Below are 18208 nucleotides of genomic sequence, written 5' to 3'. Positions count from 1 at the left end.
AACTGTTGTAATAAATACAGTTTGTTATACAAACGAACCAGTTGAGGAAAATCATTTCAGTTGACAGACAAACAGTTTCACAAAGATAAAGATATTTCAGACAAGCTAATGCTATTGGCTAACGACAATTTGGGTTTTCCAAACAAAATCTAAAGGCCTCAGGGGGGGGGAATAACTGAGACAAATCAAATCCAGATGGGATGGGGGCTTTCTGAGTTTCTCAGAACAAGTCACATAACTTATATATATATATATATGGCACAATAAAGGAATGCTTTGAAAAAAAATCTGAACCAGTTTATTAGTTGAAAATCCACTTACCAGGTTTTCACGGGAAATACAACTAGACCTCGGTGTTGTAGACACTATACTCACAGTTAGATAGTTGTCACTAGAACTCGGTGTTGTTGAGAGTGTACTCACAGTTAGATAGTTGTCACTAAAACTCGGTGTTGTTGACACTATACTCACAGTTAGATAGTTGTCACTAGAACTCGGTGTTGTTGGGGGTGTACTCACAGATAGATAATTGTTACTAGAACTCGGTGTTGTTGAGAGTGTACTCACAGTTAGATAGTTGTCACTAAAACTCGGTATTATTGAGAGTGTACTCATAGTTAGATGGTTGTCACTAGAACTCGGTGTTGTTGAGAGTGTTCTCACAGTTAGATAGTTGTCACTAAAACTCGGTGTTGTTGACACTATACTCACAGTTAGATAGTTGTCACTAGAACTCGGTATTATTGAGAGTGTACTCACAGTTAGATAGTTGTCACTAAAACTCGGTGTTGTTGAGAGTGTACTCACAGTTAGATAGTTGTCACTAGAACTCGATGTTGTTGACACTATACTCACAGTTAGATAGTTGTCACTAGAACTCGGTGTTGTTGGGGGTGTACTCACAGATAGATAGTTGTTACTAGAACTCGGTGTTGTTGAGAGTGTACTCACAGTTAGATAGTTGTCACTAAAACTCGGTATTATTGAGAGTGTACTCATAGTTAGATGGTTGTCACTAGAACTCGGTGTTGTTGAGAGTGTTCTCACAGTTAGATAGTTGTCACTAGAACTCGGTGTTGTTGAGAGTATACTCACAGTTAGATAGTTGTCACTAGAACTCGGTGTTGTTGAGAGTATACTCACAGTTAGATAGTTGTCACTAGAACTCGGTGTTGTTGAGAGTGTACTCACAGTTAGATAGTTGTCACTAGAACTCGATGTTGTTGAGAGTGTACTCACAGTTAGATAGTTGTCACTAGAACTCGGTGTTGTTGAGAGTGTACTCACAGTTAGATAGTTGTCACTAGAACTCGGTGTTGTTGAGAGTGTACTCAGAGATAGATAATTGTTACTAGAACTCGGTGTTGTTGAGAGTGTACTCACAGTTAGATGGTTGTCACTAGAACTCGGTGTTATTGAGAGTGTACTCACAGTTAGATGGTTGTCACTAGAACTCGGTGTTATTGAGAGTGTACTCACAGTTAGATGGTTGTCACTAGAACTCGGTGTTGTTGAGAGTGTACTCACAGTTAGATAGTTGTCTCACTGAATATCGAACATACATATATTGGAACAGGACAATAAATTAGAGAGATTGAAACAAATGTAATAATAACGGAGAAATACACTTGTATGCTTATCTCAGATTTCTCGTGTAAAGCCACTAGAGGGATGCTTGTGAACAGCCAGCCCAGATATTTATTTATTTGGTAGATTATAAGGAAGGCAGTTATTCAAAAGCCCGCACCGCCAACCCTTTGGTTACCGATGTCTGTCGGAGTGATTTTATCATCATTGATAGAACGAACTCACAGTCTGAAAATACGAACCGAGTTACTGCGGCAGAGACACATGAACCATGAATTCCTAATCCGGGCATGCTATCCACAAGACCATCATGAAAAAAAAAGCGCATTTTCAAACGACATATTGAATCAATCGTGCTAGCACAGGTTATAGGAACTTGACCACTTGACCACAATGCTAGGTTTATCAAAATGTGAGAAGTCAGGCAGTTGAACGTTGGGTAACATCTACCAACAATAACTCAGTAATAAACCAGTGTATTAATTACTATTATTTTAGCAACTTGTGTGTGTGTGTGTTTTCTTGTAACAAAGCCATATCAGAATATTTGCCTCGTTCATCGAGGAGAATCGAACCCCTGATTTTAGTGTTGCAAACCTGTAGATTTCCCGCTGTACCAGCGGGAGTCTTAGCAACTTATGTCAAAAGCTCCAAAGGTAAGTCCAGTAAATGGAAAGAAATTATCACTGAAACTTCCGGTTTAGAATTAGGGACCATGTGTCGCTGATGTCAGTTGCACGTCTTGTGGCCACACAGAAAGCATATTAAATATGTCGTCAGAAAATTCTTAGCAATTTGATTGAAACATGGCGTAATTTCTCTACAATATTAAGCGAGAAGTTAGTTTCATTTTAAAGCGTATTGTACAAAAAAAAACAAGGTTTATTTCCTCCTAAAACTTAACCTAATATCATTTTTTATTTCACATAAACGGAGATGACACGATAGTTTTGTTATTATTTTACATTAAAAAAACAAAACAAGGCCCATTGTTTTCTTGAGTCACAACAAATTATTGCGTTTTTCGTCAGTTATGCACTGTAATAAACCTCCTTTATAAATATAACGCTAGTAAAGAAGGGAAGTGATTTTAAAAAATAAGTTAGCTACTTATAATATTTATATTTCTCTTTCTTGGAAAGCTACTTGAGGAATGTCTGGGTTTGGTGTCAGGTGATGAACAGTAGCGACTAGTCATCCTCAACTTGTAGGCTACTCAAATCCAGTAATGGGATTTGACTGTCACTCTTCTATCGCACCAACAGCCCCCGAACTACGGAACCCGACTTGGGTTTGTCTGGTGCGGTATAGAATCCAAAGATCGGTTCGGCACGCTAAGCACTGGGTCGTAATCAATCCAGTTGTTGAGATGAGCTACATAATAAACAACTTATAATATATACACACCTATGAATGACGGGTAAGTTACGGTTTAGTGTCACGTGTTTAGGGAAAGGGTTGAATTAGTCGTGACGTCAGTTCATCATGTGACACGCAGATTTATTTAATCTATTTCTGCGGGTAGCCTGTGCATAAAGTACAAGAAAAGGTGAATTTAATAAGTTCCACGTGTTGTCAGCATTATTAAATTATCGTATTTCCCCTTTCTATACGTTAGCCTATTCTGTTTCGACAGCACGTACATCAGCGCGTGCAACTAGCCATATAATCCGACACGTTATAATAAATGTTTACATACGATCAAATGTCTTTGTCACTGTGTTCTTTTCTTATCTTTGTTACCCAAATCTTTATATAAAGTGAGTTAGTTTACCATGGATACGTATAGAAGTCAAGGGTAAAAAACGAGTGGGTGGCTCGTTATTATTAAATACATAGCAAGTTTTATCAGTTATCACTTCAGATATGTAGATTGTAATTATATCATTAGCTCATTTCTTTATAATTAAACATGTAAACAAAGAAGTTTAAATATTTTTTCAAACAAACAGAAATAAGCCTTTATCAATATATGAAAACTGTTTTTCTTATTTAACAAGAACGTATATTTTCAGCAAGCAAACAGAAATAACAACTCGTACTTCTGACTCAGCCCACACAATCAATCAGGGTCAAGTAATATTCACTTCAACATATTTTGTGGCCCGGCTGGACCACGTGATTAAGACGCTCGACTCGTAATCTGAGGGTCGCATGTTCTAATCCCCGTCACACCAATATGCTCGTCCTTTTCAACCGTGGGGAGCGTTATATGTTGACAGTCAATCCCACTGTTCATTGGTAAAAGAGTAGCCCAAGCTTTAGTTTTACGCTGCTAAATTAGGGACGGCTAGCACAGATATCCCTCGTGTAACTTTGCGTGAAATTATAAACAAAAATCAACAGATTGCGTTGGTTCGTTTATAATTTTCCCACAAAGCCACGTGAGAATTGTTTGTGCCTAACCGTCTCTAAGTTATAAGTAATAGACTAGAGTCAAGGTGTGCAACAGCAGATACCACCAACTGCTGGGTCACTCTTATTCATATGATTGAATAGTAGGAACTTGAGCCTCGGCCGGGCACACATATCAGTGAGCCACGCCCGGAAGATTTGTTAAGCAGGTCAACAAACGACTACTCATAATGACGAGAAACCCGCTTGTGAAGTAAAAAGATTTCCTAATATCTGGTACAGATATTAACACTTTAATTAAAATAAACTACAGTAAAGTAAGGTTTGGAACTTCTTAGGACATCTTCAGGTTAACAAAGAGAGTTTGGGAACTTATTTGAATCAAAGTTTTAACACTCACACCAGCAGTTTTGGTCATCACAAACGACTAATGAACTTACCATTTTACCAAACTTTTCAAATCATTGGAGGAAATGCAGACAGGACTGTTTAACCAACTTTTAATTAGCGTGCGTAATTTCCTCTTGTCATCGTAAGAGTATGACTAAAGGTTTTCTTGTCCCACAGGCGCCACTCCGTGCGTCTACTAGACATCATAAATCACACGGTGTTACTCCCGGAGAAAGATGGTGAGGGTGGGCCTGTCTTATGAGTTAAACGTAAATTATGAATTTCTTCCAATTGGTTCATTTGTAACGAATATGAGGACATTTGCGTGTACCAGATTTTTGTTTTTTCTTGCGTGTTTTCAGAGTTGCAGTTGCTAGAAATGTAACAATACAATTGCAATGCTAAATTGTGTAATAGTTCAGAACAAACACAGAAACAATAAATATATATGTCATTAAATGTTATAGACATATTTGTTTCCAGTTAAACACAAAGCTACAGTCGTCTGTGCTCCGCTCACTATGGGTATCGAAACCTGCTTGCTAAAGTTCTATGTTCGCAGACATACAGTTGTGCCACGAGAGTCGGAGGAGAGAGAAATATATTTAGAATAAATTAAAGTTACAGATACCGAAAATAAATACAACTGAAAAACAATCTTAATAAAATCCGTTATTTCACAATGTTTCTAGCTTTATTTTCTCGCGTTTTAGGCTTAATGATTACCGACAAACTGATATACTTAGAACGCTTATTCTAAGTATTTCAAATTCGGGGTTCACGAATAAACCTTGTTAAAAAATAAAGCCATATTGATATTAATATTATTTTTATTTATTTATCCGTTTTTTAAAGGAGTAACGTGTATAAGAACTCTATAAAAATCAGTTTAATTTTAATAAGGCTTCCTTTGTTAAGAGACACTGCGGTACTGAAACACGTCAATATTGTATTTGTTATAAAGCTGTCATAATATTATGTGGAAAACAAGCACTCCAGTCATAATAAAATAAGATATTTTGAACACAAAGAAGCGTCGATTAAACGGAAAATTACAAAGATGAAACGGATATTTCTAGACATTTAGAAACCAAAGACGTTACGTGATATTTACTGACCTCTGTATAGTGCAAGTGCTTAGACTTATCCCTTATAATTTGGTAAGAAACTTGTGCTCACAAAGCAAATTTCAAGCCACAATAAGTGCTTACCCTGCACGCATGACACTGTCGTGCAGCACTTTAGCGAGAAAACTCGTGGTTTACGGGACAAACAGTGTTTCAGTAGAAAGCCTGAAGTTGTCTTCGATTACTTGGAATTTCAATGAGGTTAAATATATAACATGAACACACAATAATGATTCTGAGTGAAACTTGATGCTTTCCATGGAAAATGTCTGTGCAAGGTATCAGTATTTCCACATAGTTACCATGTTCATGTAATGTTTCAGAATGAGACTTGATGCTTTACGTTTTTAGAAACATAAAATATTGTTAATAAAGCTCTATGAATAAAATCAAAATAACATTAAACGTGGTAAATACAACATACATATTTTACTTACCAGATGTACTGTTGCCGTCATAGCTACTAACTGATAGAGGGGACAGTCCATGGCTGGCCATCATGGGGTGACTGTTTACGTATGGCGGTGGGGAAAGAGACATCTGAGAAGGTGACGGTAGCAGAGACCCATCGTCCAGCCGAAGTCTTTTGGTGGACTTGAATACTGGTCCTCCTCCGGAGGACCTAACTTCTAATGGACTGCTTACACAAGAACTTGGGAGACGTGGCTCTACCTTTACGATACTAGGAAGGTTGGGAGACAAGGCTTGGGGCGAAGCGTGGCCGGCAATAGCGCCACCCCCATTAGTTTCATTGATGTACAGGGTTCCAGGTAGTGTAACGGGCTTCATGGTGAAATTCAGGGCTTGAAGATATTGCTGCACTGACTCCTTACTGTCCATAGCAGCGAGGGCTAATAACTCCGAGCTAGGGGGCAATCAATGCCACCAATAAGGGCTGTCTAGTGGCTGTTTCATTACAAGTACCTTTTGTGTTTTTGAAATATTTGTTGCAATGCAGCTTATTGTTGTAATCTCTTCTAAGTAAAACGAATCCGTTTCGTTAAGCTTTCACGTTCTTAAACCTTTTTTGTCCTACATGGAAGCCAACTCACAAGCGATCTGTAAATGGAAAGGAAAAGGTAAAATGTAAACACGTTAACACTAATTGTATATTAACATCAGGACCTCGACTGAAACTGACGTGGTAAAAATCTCACTAAATCTTTAATGTGGCTTATCGGAACAGGTGCACTGGGCACATATGTTTCTAAATTATTACACAATCTTAATCAAAAAGTGAATGTATTGTTGTTATGTAATACGAAACGGTTCAACCTACCACACCAAACGTTTTACTTCCGCAACACGTATAGACTGTCCGTTATAATTTGTTTTCTGGAAATTAGAAAAACGAAACTCAAAAATACCCGTTGTCTACAAGAAACTATCGAAAACATTCTACTTCGAATATTAAAAAAAAATGTTGTGATAATCGGAGTCGGAATCCATTATACAAGCCTCATGGTTTCTATTAGAATTTTGTGTTTCTGTGTAAAGTCTTTCTTAGTAAATTAGGCTCTCCTGTGGTTGCGATTTTTTATTTTGCCTCAAATATAAAAACGTTGCTGTTTGAAATTCGCGCAAAGCTACACGAGAGCTATCTGTGGTAGCCGTCCCTAATTTAGTAATGTAAGACTAGATGGAAGGCAGTTAGTCATCACCACTCACCGCCATCTCTTGGGCTACTCTTTTACCAACGAATAGTGATTGACTGTCACATTATAACTCCCCCATTGCTGGGAAGGCGATCATGTTTAGTATGACGGGTATTCGAAATCTCGACCCTCGGAATACGAGTCGAATACCCTAATCACTTGGCCGGACCTAAAAACACATTTCAAAACTGACTGGTGAAATAGCCCGAGAACTAACCAGTAACTTGCGTGCAGAACTTAACTAATATAACTAAGAATGAAAGGACAGACAGACAGCTGGTATATCCCCCCCTCTCTGAATGAATAACGGACACATATGTGCATAAACCTGGACTTGAAGAATGTGGCAGTGTTGTTTACTATGAAATACCTATAGATACGTGTACAATTCATGGAATAAAACAGGTAAATATAAACTGTCACTGTCCACTTTCTTTAACATGATTGATACACACATACATATGCTGTGATTTCTTTAGGGCAACAAATTCAATGAGACGTTACAATATGTCTGTCAATAAACCAAAAATGTTTAATGTTAACTCTTTGGGAAGTAAAGTATATATATATATATTTATTCATGCCAAAGTTACTAACACTATCACTACCTGTCAACTACTGCCCAAGAGAAAGACAGCCAAACTACAACAACAATCTATCAACCATCATCTGCACTAAACAACTGACTGTCACTCTTATAATGCGTCCACGGCTTAACATGTGAGAAGTATGTTATCGCATCGATTCAAACTCAGCTCGATAGCAACTCTAACACAAGGCCAACGTCAGCTAGATTATTTCAAAGTATTGTTGAAACTATTATATCAGCAGAATGTTTTGAAAGTTTTATGGAAACTATAATACATAAAGACCTGTATCAAACCCGCTATCGGTGAATAATTAAAAATATTTCTAATTTCACTGTGACTTTTGACGAAACCTGTTACTCCAAAAATGGGTCAGTTTTAGTGTTTTTAAAATTGAACAAATGTTTTCCTATTAGATGTTGGCCTACATCTGACCAACTACAATATTGTGTAAGCCTAACCACGTGTCTGTAACCGGAGGCCAAACGCACATGTTTTTACAGCTCTTTATGTGAATATAAATTGTGCGTAATCTGAGGGTCGCGGGTTCGCATTCCAGTTGCGCTAAACATGCTCGCCCTTTCAGCCGTGTGGGCGTTATAATGTGACGGTCAATCCCACTATTCGTTGGTTAAAAGAGTAGCTCAAGAGTTGGCGGTGGGTGGTGATGACTAGCTGCCTTCCCTCTGGTCTTACACTGCTAAATTAGGGACGGCTAGCACAGATAGCCCTCGAGTAGCTTTGTGCGAAATTCAAAAAACAAACAAACAAATATAAATTGTGTTTACTTTTCAAACTTAGAGATACACTGTACGACTAAAACTTAGCAGACCACCCTATATAGCAATGTTTAATTAAACCTAGTTGGTTTGTAGTTTTACATATTTCGTGTTTTCTTCAACAGTGAGACATCAAAATGATGGTTACTTATTTTTTTCGGGAATTTCATGTTAATTCTATTCGTTATCTACTTTTTGGACCACATCCAACCACAAAAGAAAGGTCGGTTTCACATCAAGGCCTGTGTTATAATTAGCGAAACGAAACCTTTGGAGCACGTAGAAGCTATAATTGGCTAAAATCATCACTGTTACCATGGCAACAGTCATGAATTCCGTGCTAGAAATAAAATCACTTCACATTTTTTTTCGCTGACAAACTAGCTCAAAAGCTATAGATTTGTTCCGTTGACGACAAGCCTAATGAATGGAGGTTATTCTGTCACTCACGGATAGGATTTTCTCAAACCACGTGTCAGTTCATTCTCTGTAACATAAGGATTATATATTAAACTGTAATATCAGAATAGGGCAGCAAGAAATACTGTAATACCCTAGTAGCTTGGTGTTTACAAGAGACACCTAGCTGGCCCCTGCATGATCAGGTGGTTAGAGAACACTCGACTCGCAATCTGAGGGTCGTGGGTTCGAATCCCCATCACACCAAACATTCTCGCCCTTTCAGCTGTGGGGACATTATAATGTCATAGTTAATCTCACTATTCATTGGTAAAAGAGTAGTCCAAGGGTTAGCGGTGGGTGGTGATGACTAGCTGCCTTACCATTAGTTTTTCTGTTAAATTAGGGGCGGCAAAATTCAAAAAACAAACAAATCTATCTGTATTATTGGACTAAGCTAGTGTTTGCAAGACCCACATTAAACTGTAACATCAAAGCAGAATGATTACTGCAATATACGTACCTATATGAAATAATTTTATTAATAATATAGCTTACTGTCACGTCTAAACAACTACGACTCCTTTGTTACCAAATTCACATAAACAACTGTTTTCTTTGGAATGTAACTTTTACTTCGAAGACCAGAAAGTTGATTTGAAATTCAACTGATTTTTGCTTCTTCATTTTGTCAGTTAATTTTGAAAGAGACTCATTAACTACGGCTGCTCTAAACGCGCACGAAATTTTTGCAAGTCGTGCGCGTTCAATTGTCGTTTGAATCCCATACGTCCGAATCAGCAGTGAATGGTTTAATGATTTATGTACCCACTGTAGAACTAAACACTGACTTTTAGCGTCATTAGCTTCAAGCTTATTGCTGAGTCATCATGGGGAAGTCATCACGACAAAAACATATTGACAACAACGTGGGGGGTACCTAACAAATGATTTAGTGTAACTTAACCGATTTCAGTTGCTCCATATTTTATTCGCTTTGTTTTGAACTGCGACCAGTTTAATTTTCAAAACGTAACTAGTTTTCACTTAAAATAACTAATTACGTTATACCACTGATGTAACGCAAGATGGCTGGTATTAAAAATTTTATTAAAATATAGTATAGAACAAGGTTTGGACCTTCTTAGGTCATCTTCAATCTCTCTTTGTTAACCTGAAGATGGCCTGTGAAGGTCGAAACGTTATGAAACTTTGTAGAATGGACGGCAATTGTCTCTTGTGGAGACACAAGTGTAGAGGACATTTCGAAAGTCTTCACCATTTATACCAAGTCTTCAGACTTTCGAAACGTCGTCCTCTACTCTTGTCTCCACAACGGACAGTTGCTGTCCATTCTACAAATTTTCATCATGAATACTCTGTCTAAAGAATCTATCAAAGAATAGGTCGAACCGTTGTTCAATACTATATTTTAATAACAGTTTATTGCCCAACCGTCGAGATACAGTTTTACTTCAAGTGGGTTTCTCGTCATCACAAATTACTCCGAATTAGTACTTCTCATAAATATATGATTTTACTCTTAACTGTAACATTACTCCTTGACGATTTGTTTCGAATATACATAGTTTATTTTCAATTTTATTTACCATAAATGTGACAGATTTACTTACGTCGTACGATCAATATATTATTTCTCTGACTAGGGTCAGAGTGCGAATGGCGCGACCTTTTAGAGTGTCATTCAACGTGGTATTATTTGTTTAATGTCAACATTATCAGGCATTAATTTTACCCAACTAGCAACAGTTCATGATAAGAGAGTAAATACCAGATACAGTGAACAGGGATACTGAAACTAAAAAACGTATACATGTGTTACAGAAGATTCTTTAGATTGTGCAATGAACGAAATTTATGGTAAAAATGTTTTCACTATTGACACGGGTCGAACCTGGGTTAGAACCTGGGTGAGAATGATGTCATAATTTCACAGTCACAAACCTGAGTTACTGTGGATCACAGAAACGTACATATCTCATGTTATATAGTCAACAGTTCTTCACTATGCACACATGGATTATATGAACTTCATAAGAAATAAGGGGAACTGATACATAAAAAATCTGTTTAATTTTATATAACCATGAATCTTTAGTGTTGTGATGAAGTTAAATTTAGATATTGTTGTTTCGAAATTGAAATATCAGAACAATTGGTTCTGAGCTAACTGGTTATCTCATCAGAATTAATTATCACAGCGAGTTGGTTAATTCAGTAGAACTATAGTTATCACATTAGCTGGTTAATTCAGTAGAACTATATCTATCACATTAGATGGTTAATTCAATAGAACTATAGCTATCATCATATCAGATGGTTTATTCAATAGAACTATATCACATCTAGATGGTTAATTCAATAGAACTATATCTATCACATCTAGATGGTTAATTCAATAGAACTATAGCTATCACATATAGATGGTTAATTCAGTAGAACTATATCTATCACATCTAGATGATTAATTCAACAGAACTATAGCTTTCACATATAGGTGGTTAATTCAATAGAACTATATCTATCACATATAGATGGTTAATTCAGTAGAACTATATCTATCACATCTAGATGGTTACTTCAGTAGAACTATAACTATCACATCTACATGGTTACTTCAGTAGAAATATATCTATCACATCTAGATGGTTAATTCAATAGAACTATATCTATCACATCTAGATGGTTAATTCAATAGAACTATATCTATCACATCTAGATGGTTAATTCAATAGAACTATAGCTATCACATATAGATGGTTAATTCAGTAGAACTATATCTATCACATCTAGGTGGTTAATTCAACAGAACTATATCTATCACATATAGATGGTTAATTCAGTAGAACTATATCTATCACATCTAGATGGTTACTTCAGTAGAACTATAACTATCACATCTAGATGGTTACTTCAGTAGAAATATATCTATCACATTAGATGGTTAATTCAATATAATTATATCTATCACATCTAGATGGTTAATTCAGTAGAACTATCTATCACATCTAGATGGTTAATTCAACAGAACTATAGCTTTCACATATAGGTGGTTAATTCAATAGAACTATATCTATCACATATAGATGGTTAATTCAGTAGAACTATATCTATCACATCTAGATGGTTACTTCAGTAGAACTATAACTATCACATCTAGATGGTTACTTCAGTAGAAATATATCTATCACATCTAGATGGTTAATTCAATAGAACTATATCTATCACATCTAGATGGTTAATTCAATAGAACTATAACTATCACATTAATTGGTTAATTCAGTAAAACTATCGCTATCACATTAGATGGTTAATTCAATATAAGTATATCTATCACATCTAGATGGTTAATTCAATAGAACTATAGCTATGACATTAGCTGGTTAATTCAATAGAAGTACAGCTAGCTGGTTACACATAAAAATGCATTCATCTGTTAGTGTTATTGATATAAAAATTCAATACATTAATAATGGTTATGATTAGCAGGTTAGGAAAGAAAACATCACGTGTAATGTAAAGACAGACAGACAGATATAGGCCACCAGAAGGGGTGGTATGGGAGCTGTATCGATACAATGTACTTGACAGTAAAGGTAGACAGACAGACAGATATAGGCCACCAGGAGGGGCGGTATGGGAGCTGTATCGATACAATGTACTTGACAGTAAAGGTAGACAGACAGACAGATATAGGCCACCAGAAGGGGTGGTATGGGAGCTGTATCGATACAATGTACTTGACAGTAAAGGCAGACAGACAGACAGATATAGGCCACCAGGAGGGGTGGTATGGGAGCTGTATCGATACACTGTATTTGACAGTAAAGGCAGACAGACAGACAGATATAGGCCACCAGGAGGGGTGGTATGGGAGCTGTATGGATATAATGTACTTGACAGTAAAGGTAGACAGACAGATAGATATAGGCCACCAGAAGGGGTGGTATGGGAGCTGTATCGATACAATGTACTTGACAGTAAAGGCAGACAGACAGACAGATATAGGCCACCAGGAGGGGTGGTATGGGAGCTGTATGGATATAATGTACTTGACAGTAAAGGCAGACAGACAGACAGATATAAAATAACCAGGAGGGGTGGTATGGGAGCTGTATCGATACACTGTATTTGACAGTAAAGGCAGACAGACAGACAGATATAGGCCACCAGGAGGGGTGGTATGGGAGCTGTATGGATATAATGTACTTGACAGTAAAGGTAGACAGACAGATAGATATAGGCCACCAGGAGGGGTGGTATGGGAGTTGTATCGATATAATGTACTTGACAGTAAAGGCAGACAGACAGACAGATATAGGCCACCAGGAGGGGTGGTATGGGAGTTGTATCGATATAATGTACTTGACAGTAAAGGCAGACAGACAGACAGATATAGGCCACCAGGAGGGGTGGTATGGGAGCTGTATCGATACAATGTACTTGACAGTAAAGGCAGACAGACAGACAGATATAGGCCACCAGGAGGGGTGGTATGGGAGCTGTATCGATACACTGTATTTGACAGTAAAGGCAGACAGACAGACAGATATAGGCCACCAGGAGGGGTGGTATGGGAGTTGTATCGATATAATGTACTTGACAGTAAAGGTAGACAGACAGATAGATATAGGCCACCAGGAGGGGTGGTATGGGAGCTGTATGGATATAATGTACTTGACAGTAAAGGCAGACAGACAGATAGATATAGGCCACCAGGAGGGGTGGTATGGGAGTTGTATCGATATAATGTACTTGACAGTAAAGGCAGACAGACAGACAGATATAGGCCACCAGGAGGGTGGTATGGGAGTTGTATCGATATAATGTACTTGACAGTAAAGGCAGACAGACAGACAGATATAGGCCACCAGGAGGGGTGGTATGGGAACTGTATCGATACAATGTACTTGACAGTAAAGGCAGACAGACAGACAGATATAGGCCACCAGGAGGGGTGGTATGGGAGCTGTATCGATACACTGTATTTGACAGTAAAGGCAGACAGACAGACAGATATAGGCCACCAGGAGGGGTGGTATGGGAGCTGTATGGATATAATGTACTTGACAGTAAAGGTAGACAGACAGATAGATATAGGCCACCAGGAGGGGTGGTATGGGAGTTGTATCGATATAATGTACTTGACAGTAAAGGTAGACAGACAGATAGATATAGGCCACCAGGAGGGGTGGTATGGGAGCTGTATCGATACAATGTACTTGACAGTAAAGGTAGACAGACAGATAGATATAGGCCACCAGGAGGGGTGGTATGGGAGTTGTATCGATATAGTGTACTTGACAGTAAAGAAATAAATACAATGACGTTGGATATGTTTGTGGTCTGATCTTTGACGGCTTAATAGTTTAAACAGAAATATGGGTCATGCTGTTGATGCACGAGATTTATCAACACACATGTTTTATTAGCTAGTATACCACCAGTTATTCATTAATTGTGCTGTGAAGAAAAGCTGGACTGTATATTGTAATATACAATATGTGTAACATAGTGTAATTTCAGATATCCTCAAAGCTACAACGGTTATCGAAATTACTACGTACATCAAAGCGTAATGCTAATCTGTAATAAACATCCTATCTGGTTTTCATCATCACGATGAAATTTTTAAATAAACGTCCACGAATGGAATCTCCAACCCTCAGAGAAACTGTGTGAAATCCAAGATAAACCTCTTAGCAATATAAACGGGATTTCGGTACGTTTATCACCTCTGTCAGTGTATACTTAAAAATATTAAATACTGCCAAACTATTCAATATTTCGGCTGAGAAAAACTTACTATTAGTTGTAACCACCTACAGTTTTGTCTTTATTTATTTTTGAATGATGGAATCATGGTTAATTATAGCATTCGCTGACATCATCATCAGGATATCAGCTAGTAACACAGGCGATTACTGGACAAAATCAAAGTTAATGTACACAGATGTCTAGATGGACGTTATTACATGTCGGAAAACGTCACTGGAGTTCTTCTGCGCGAGGAAGTGAACCCGATATTACTTACATAAATTATGTGCACGTTTGAAGATACAAGGGTATAAAGTGTAATGTTATTGCTGTTTGACAGTTAGGGTCTGTTGAAAATGTGAAGGACGTATAGCAAGAATATTAAATTTCATGTACTATATTTTCATTACGTTTTTATGCACTAAAAAAACGCACTCCAGCGTCTTGACGCAACATCATTTTTTGGATAGGTGGCGCCACCATAAAAATGTACTCGGCTTTTTACCGCCTGCTCCTAATGATCAAAAGAAATATATCTAACGTATTAAAATTAAACCGTTAACCAACTTAACCTCGAAGAATTAACAACAAGCAGAGAAAAAGATAAAAACGAAAGATCTATCTAAACAAAATATTCATATACGTTAAACTACTTTCCAAGGCATGCTTTATAAACAATCAGCTAGTGTAGGTTTATGAATGAACCAGAGAAAGATAAAAGGAGAGACAACTTACTCTCACTTTTTTCACGTTGTCTATTTTATATGACATCTTTATATGGTTGTCTTATATCGTATGTATCTCGGTTCTGTGTATATAACCTATATAAAAGCCAGTGTGTCTCACGTCACACTTGATTTCTCGAAGTGGGAGGAATCGTGAAAGATACATTTATCTAGATAGAATAGTTCGATTGCTGTTTTCCCATTACGAGTTTAGTGACGAGGGTGCAAATTGGCTGTAAGAGAGATGCGTGAAACCTTATAAGTGTTGTGAATGTTGGTATAATAATATAGACGTAGTGTGGGATCACCTAGCCTAGATCCAAGTGCATAAAATTTATCATAAAAGTAAAAACACTGATTCAATTTTAAACTTAAATCGTCTCAGAATTAAGCTACTTTCTATTATATCACCAACGTTTTAAGTAAATAAAACTATTTTATCAATGGAAACTCTACATTAATAAATCAACAAACATTTTTTTCCAGTTTGGTTGTCCATACATTTAATTTTATACTTTCAGTATATAGACTAACAACATTAGGTTATACATGGCTCGGCATGGCCAGGTTGATAGGGCGCTCGACTTGCAATCTGAGAGTCGCGGGTTCGAATTTCCGTTACACCAAACATGCGTTATGATGTGAGAATCAATCCCACCCACTGTTCGTTGGTAAATGAATAGCCCAAGAATTGGCGGTAGGTGGTGATAATTAGCTGCTTTCCCTTTAGTCTTACACTGCTAAATTAGGGACGGCTAGCTTGCGCAAAATTTAAAACAACCAACAACAACAACAAAACACAGGTGAAACGTTTCACCCTCCCCCCTTGGGGAACAGGATTATCTCGCGAAAACACTTTAACGGTGAGTTCCCAAAATCGGACCCCAAATTTGGCATTGATTTACATTAGTGCACGTAAATAATTAGCCCTATTAATTACCATTCGTAACTTCATTAAATAAATTAAATTTGTATTGTAGTAGAAACGATAAATAAACTGACAAACTGTTAACATCTAGTGTGAACAGATTACTGGACGTTCCACTACTAAAAGAACACGTGTTGCAGGCTTGTCAGTCTGTTTTATAACAAAGACGAACTCGTTAGAGTAAAACAAATGGTTCAGTAAATTGAATACTTTCAACATTACTTACATATATTAATATTTCTCCGAGTGGATTTTCCGTAATTGTCATGCAAAAAGAAACGAAGAACGTTCCCACGACTTCGATGAAAAGGCACCGATAACTGTCATCAGATTTTTCTTAACCTTTTAAAATACGATCAGCTTTGTTTATTACACCGATTTCAATGATAACAACTGCATATGTTATTAATTACGTGGTAACTCTCGTTTCAATATCTTGAAAGTCTTAAGCAAAGTGATTTAATATGTGTCAAAGTCTTTCTGGTTTATCAAACATAGTGTCTTAACAGATGGTGGTAATTATCTTGTCGAATGTCCATGACAAAACTCCATATTGGTCGGTCACACAAAATGTCTTACTGGGTGGTCATAGTGTGCGACTGCTCAGTCGTTTCATTATATGGTCCCAGTACCTTACTGAACGACCAAAGTTCATTATATGGTCCCAGTACCTTACTGAACGACCAAAGTGTTTTATTATATGGTCTACCTTACTGAACGTCCAAAGTGTCTTATTATATGGTCTCAGTACCTTACCAACCAAAAAATCAGTGTTTTATTATATGGTCCCAGTACCTTACTGAACGTCCAAAGTATCTTATTATATGGTCTCAGTACCTTACTGAACAACCAAAAATCAGTGTTTTATTATATGGCCCCAGTACCTCACTGAAAGGTCAAAAATAAGTGTTTTATTATATGGTCCTAGTACCTTACTGAACAACCAAAGAAAGTGATTCTTTAGAGGACCGAACACATCATGATATACTGGATGGCCGAGGAAGATCTTTAGTTTCAATGATTAAAGTATATTTTTGAATTGTTAAATACAATATTATTATAAAAGCAAATATGTAGACTTAAGAAACCATGTCTTGCCAAACCTTGATGAAATGTGTTCACATTACCGATTTTGTGTGTGGAGGGATTTTTATTTCTACACAATCAAATAAAGACTTGTAGGCAAACTCAGACAGCTATTCTGCGCATTACACTGAGAGATTGCGCGATGGAAACGAGTCCTTCTCATTAGTAAAATGTTAAAAAAACGTACGACAGGAAAGATCAGACGACCAGCTTTAGCCTCTCGGGTGAAGTACAGGCTGGCTGGCGATGGGAAAGTTGCCAAATCCCGGTCCGAGGCTACTTTTAAAGGTTTTAGGAGTTTTTTTTTTTTTCCTGTTTATAAAGTTTTTATTAACTAATCGAAACAAGATGTTCTTAAAAAAACAAACCAATCCCTTCCCTCTTTCCACTGTGGATCACCAAGAGAAGTGTTCGATACTCACCAATAAATAGTCGTTACGTAATATCTGTTGATGTAGTTCGAACTCGAGGTCTCGTGACGGCGACCTCATTGCCATGACAACCTATTTTCAAAGCATCATTACGAATCACCGACATGCATCTGTAACAGTGATAAAGTTGTTGAATCACCGCCAGTTAAAAAAAGGTTAAAAGTGGTTGAAATGTTGCCACGTGCTATAAGTTATACATGTTGTTTCAGATGCCCCAGAAACTCCACATTTAGTTCAGTTATCCAGGGTTTGAAAGATAATTAAAAATTCATTTAATTTAGAAATACTCCCCTTTTGTGTTTCAATAACGTTATCGCAAAATTATTTTCACAAAGTGAAAGTATCATTAATATAATACCTACCATTAAGCATCAGAGTGTA

General features: G+C 37.1%; 1 protein-coding gene across 1 annotated transcript in view; it reads right to left on the bottom strand.

The window, feature by feature from the left end:
- LOC143234595 (ecdysone receptor-like) overlaps nt 1-18208 on the bottom strand; it is a 126627-nt gene that overhangs the window by 64592 nt on the left and 43827 nt on the right. The window contains exon 2 of the mRNA XM_076472051.1: nt 5897-6518. Coding sequence (XP_076328166.1) covers nt 5897-6299 — 403 coding nt within the window. The 5' untranslated portion in view covers nt 6300-6518. The remainder of the gene's footprint in view (nt 1-5896; nt 6519-18208) is intronic.

The sequence above is a fragment of the Tachypleus tridentatus genome, chromosome 12, assembly GCF_004210375.1.
Source record: "Tachypleus tridentatus isolate NWPU-2018 chromosome 12, ASM421037v1, whole genome shotgun sequence".
NCBI lineage: Eukaryota > Metazoa > Arthropoda > Merostomata > Xiphosura > Limulidae > Tachypleus > Tachypleus tridentatus.
This window is presented reverse-complemented; position numbering and strand designations above follow the sequence as displayed.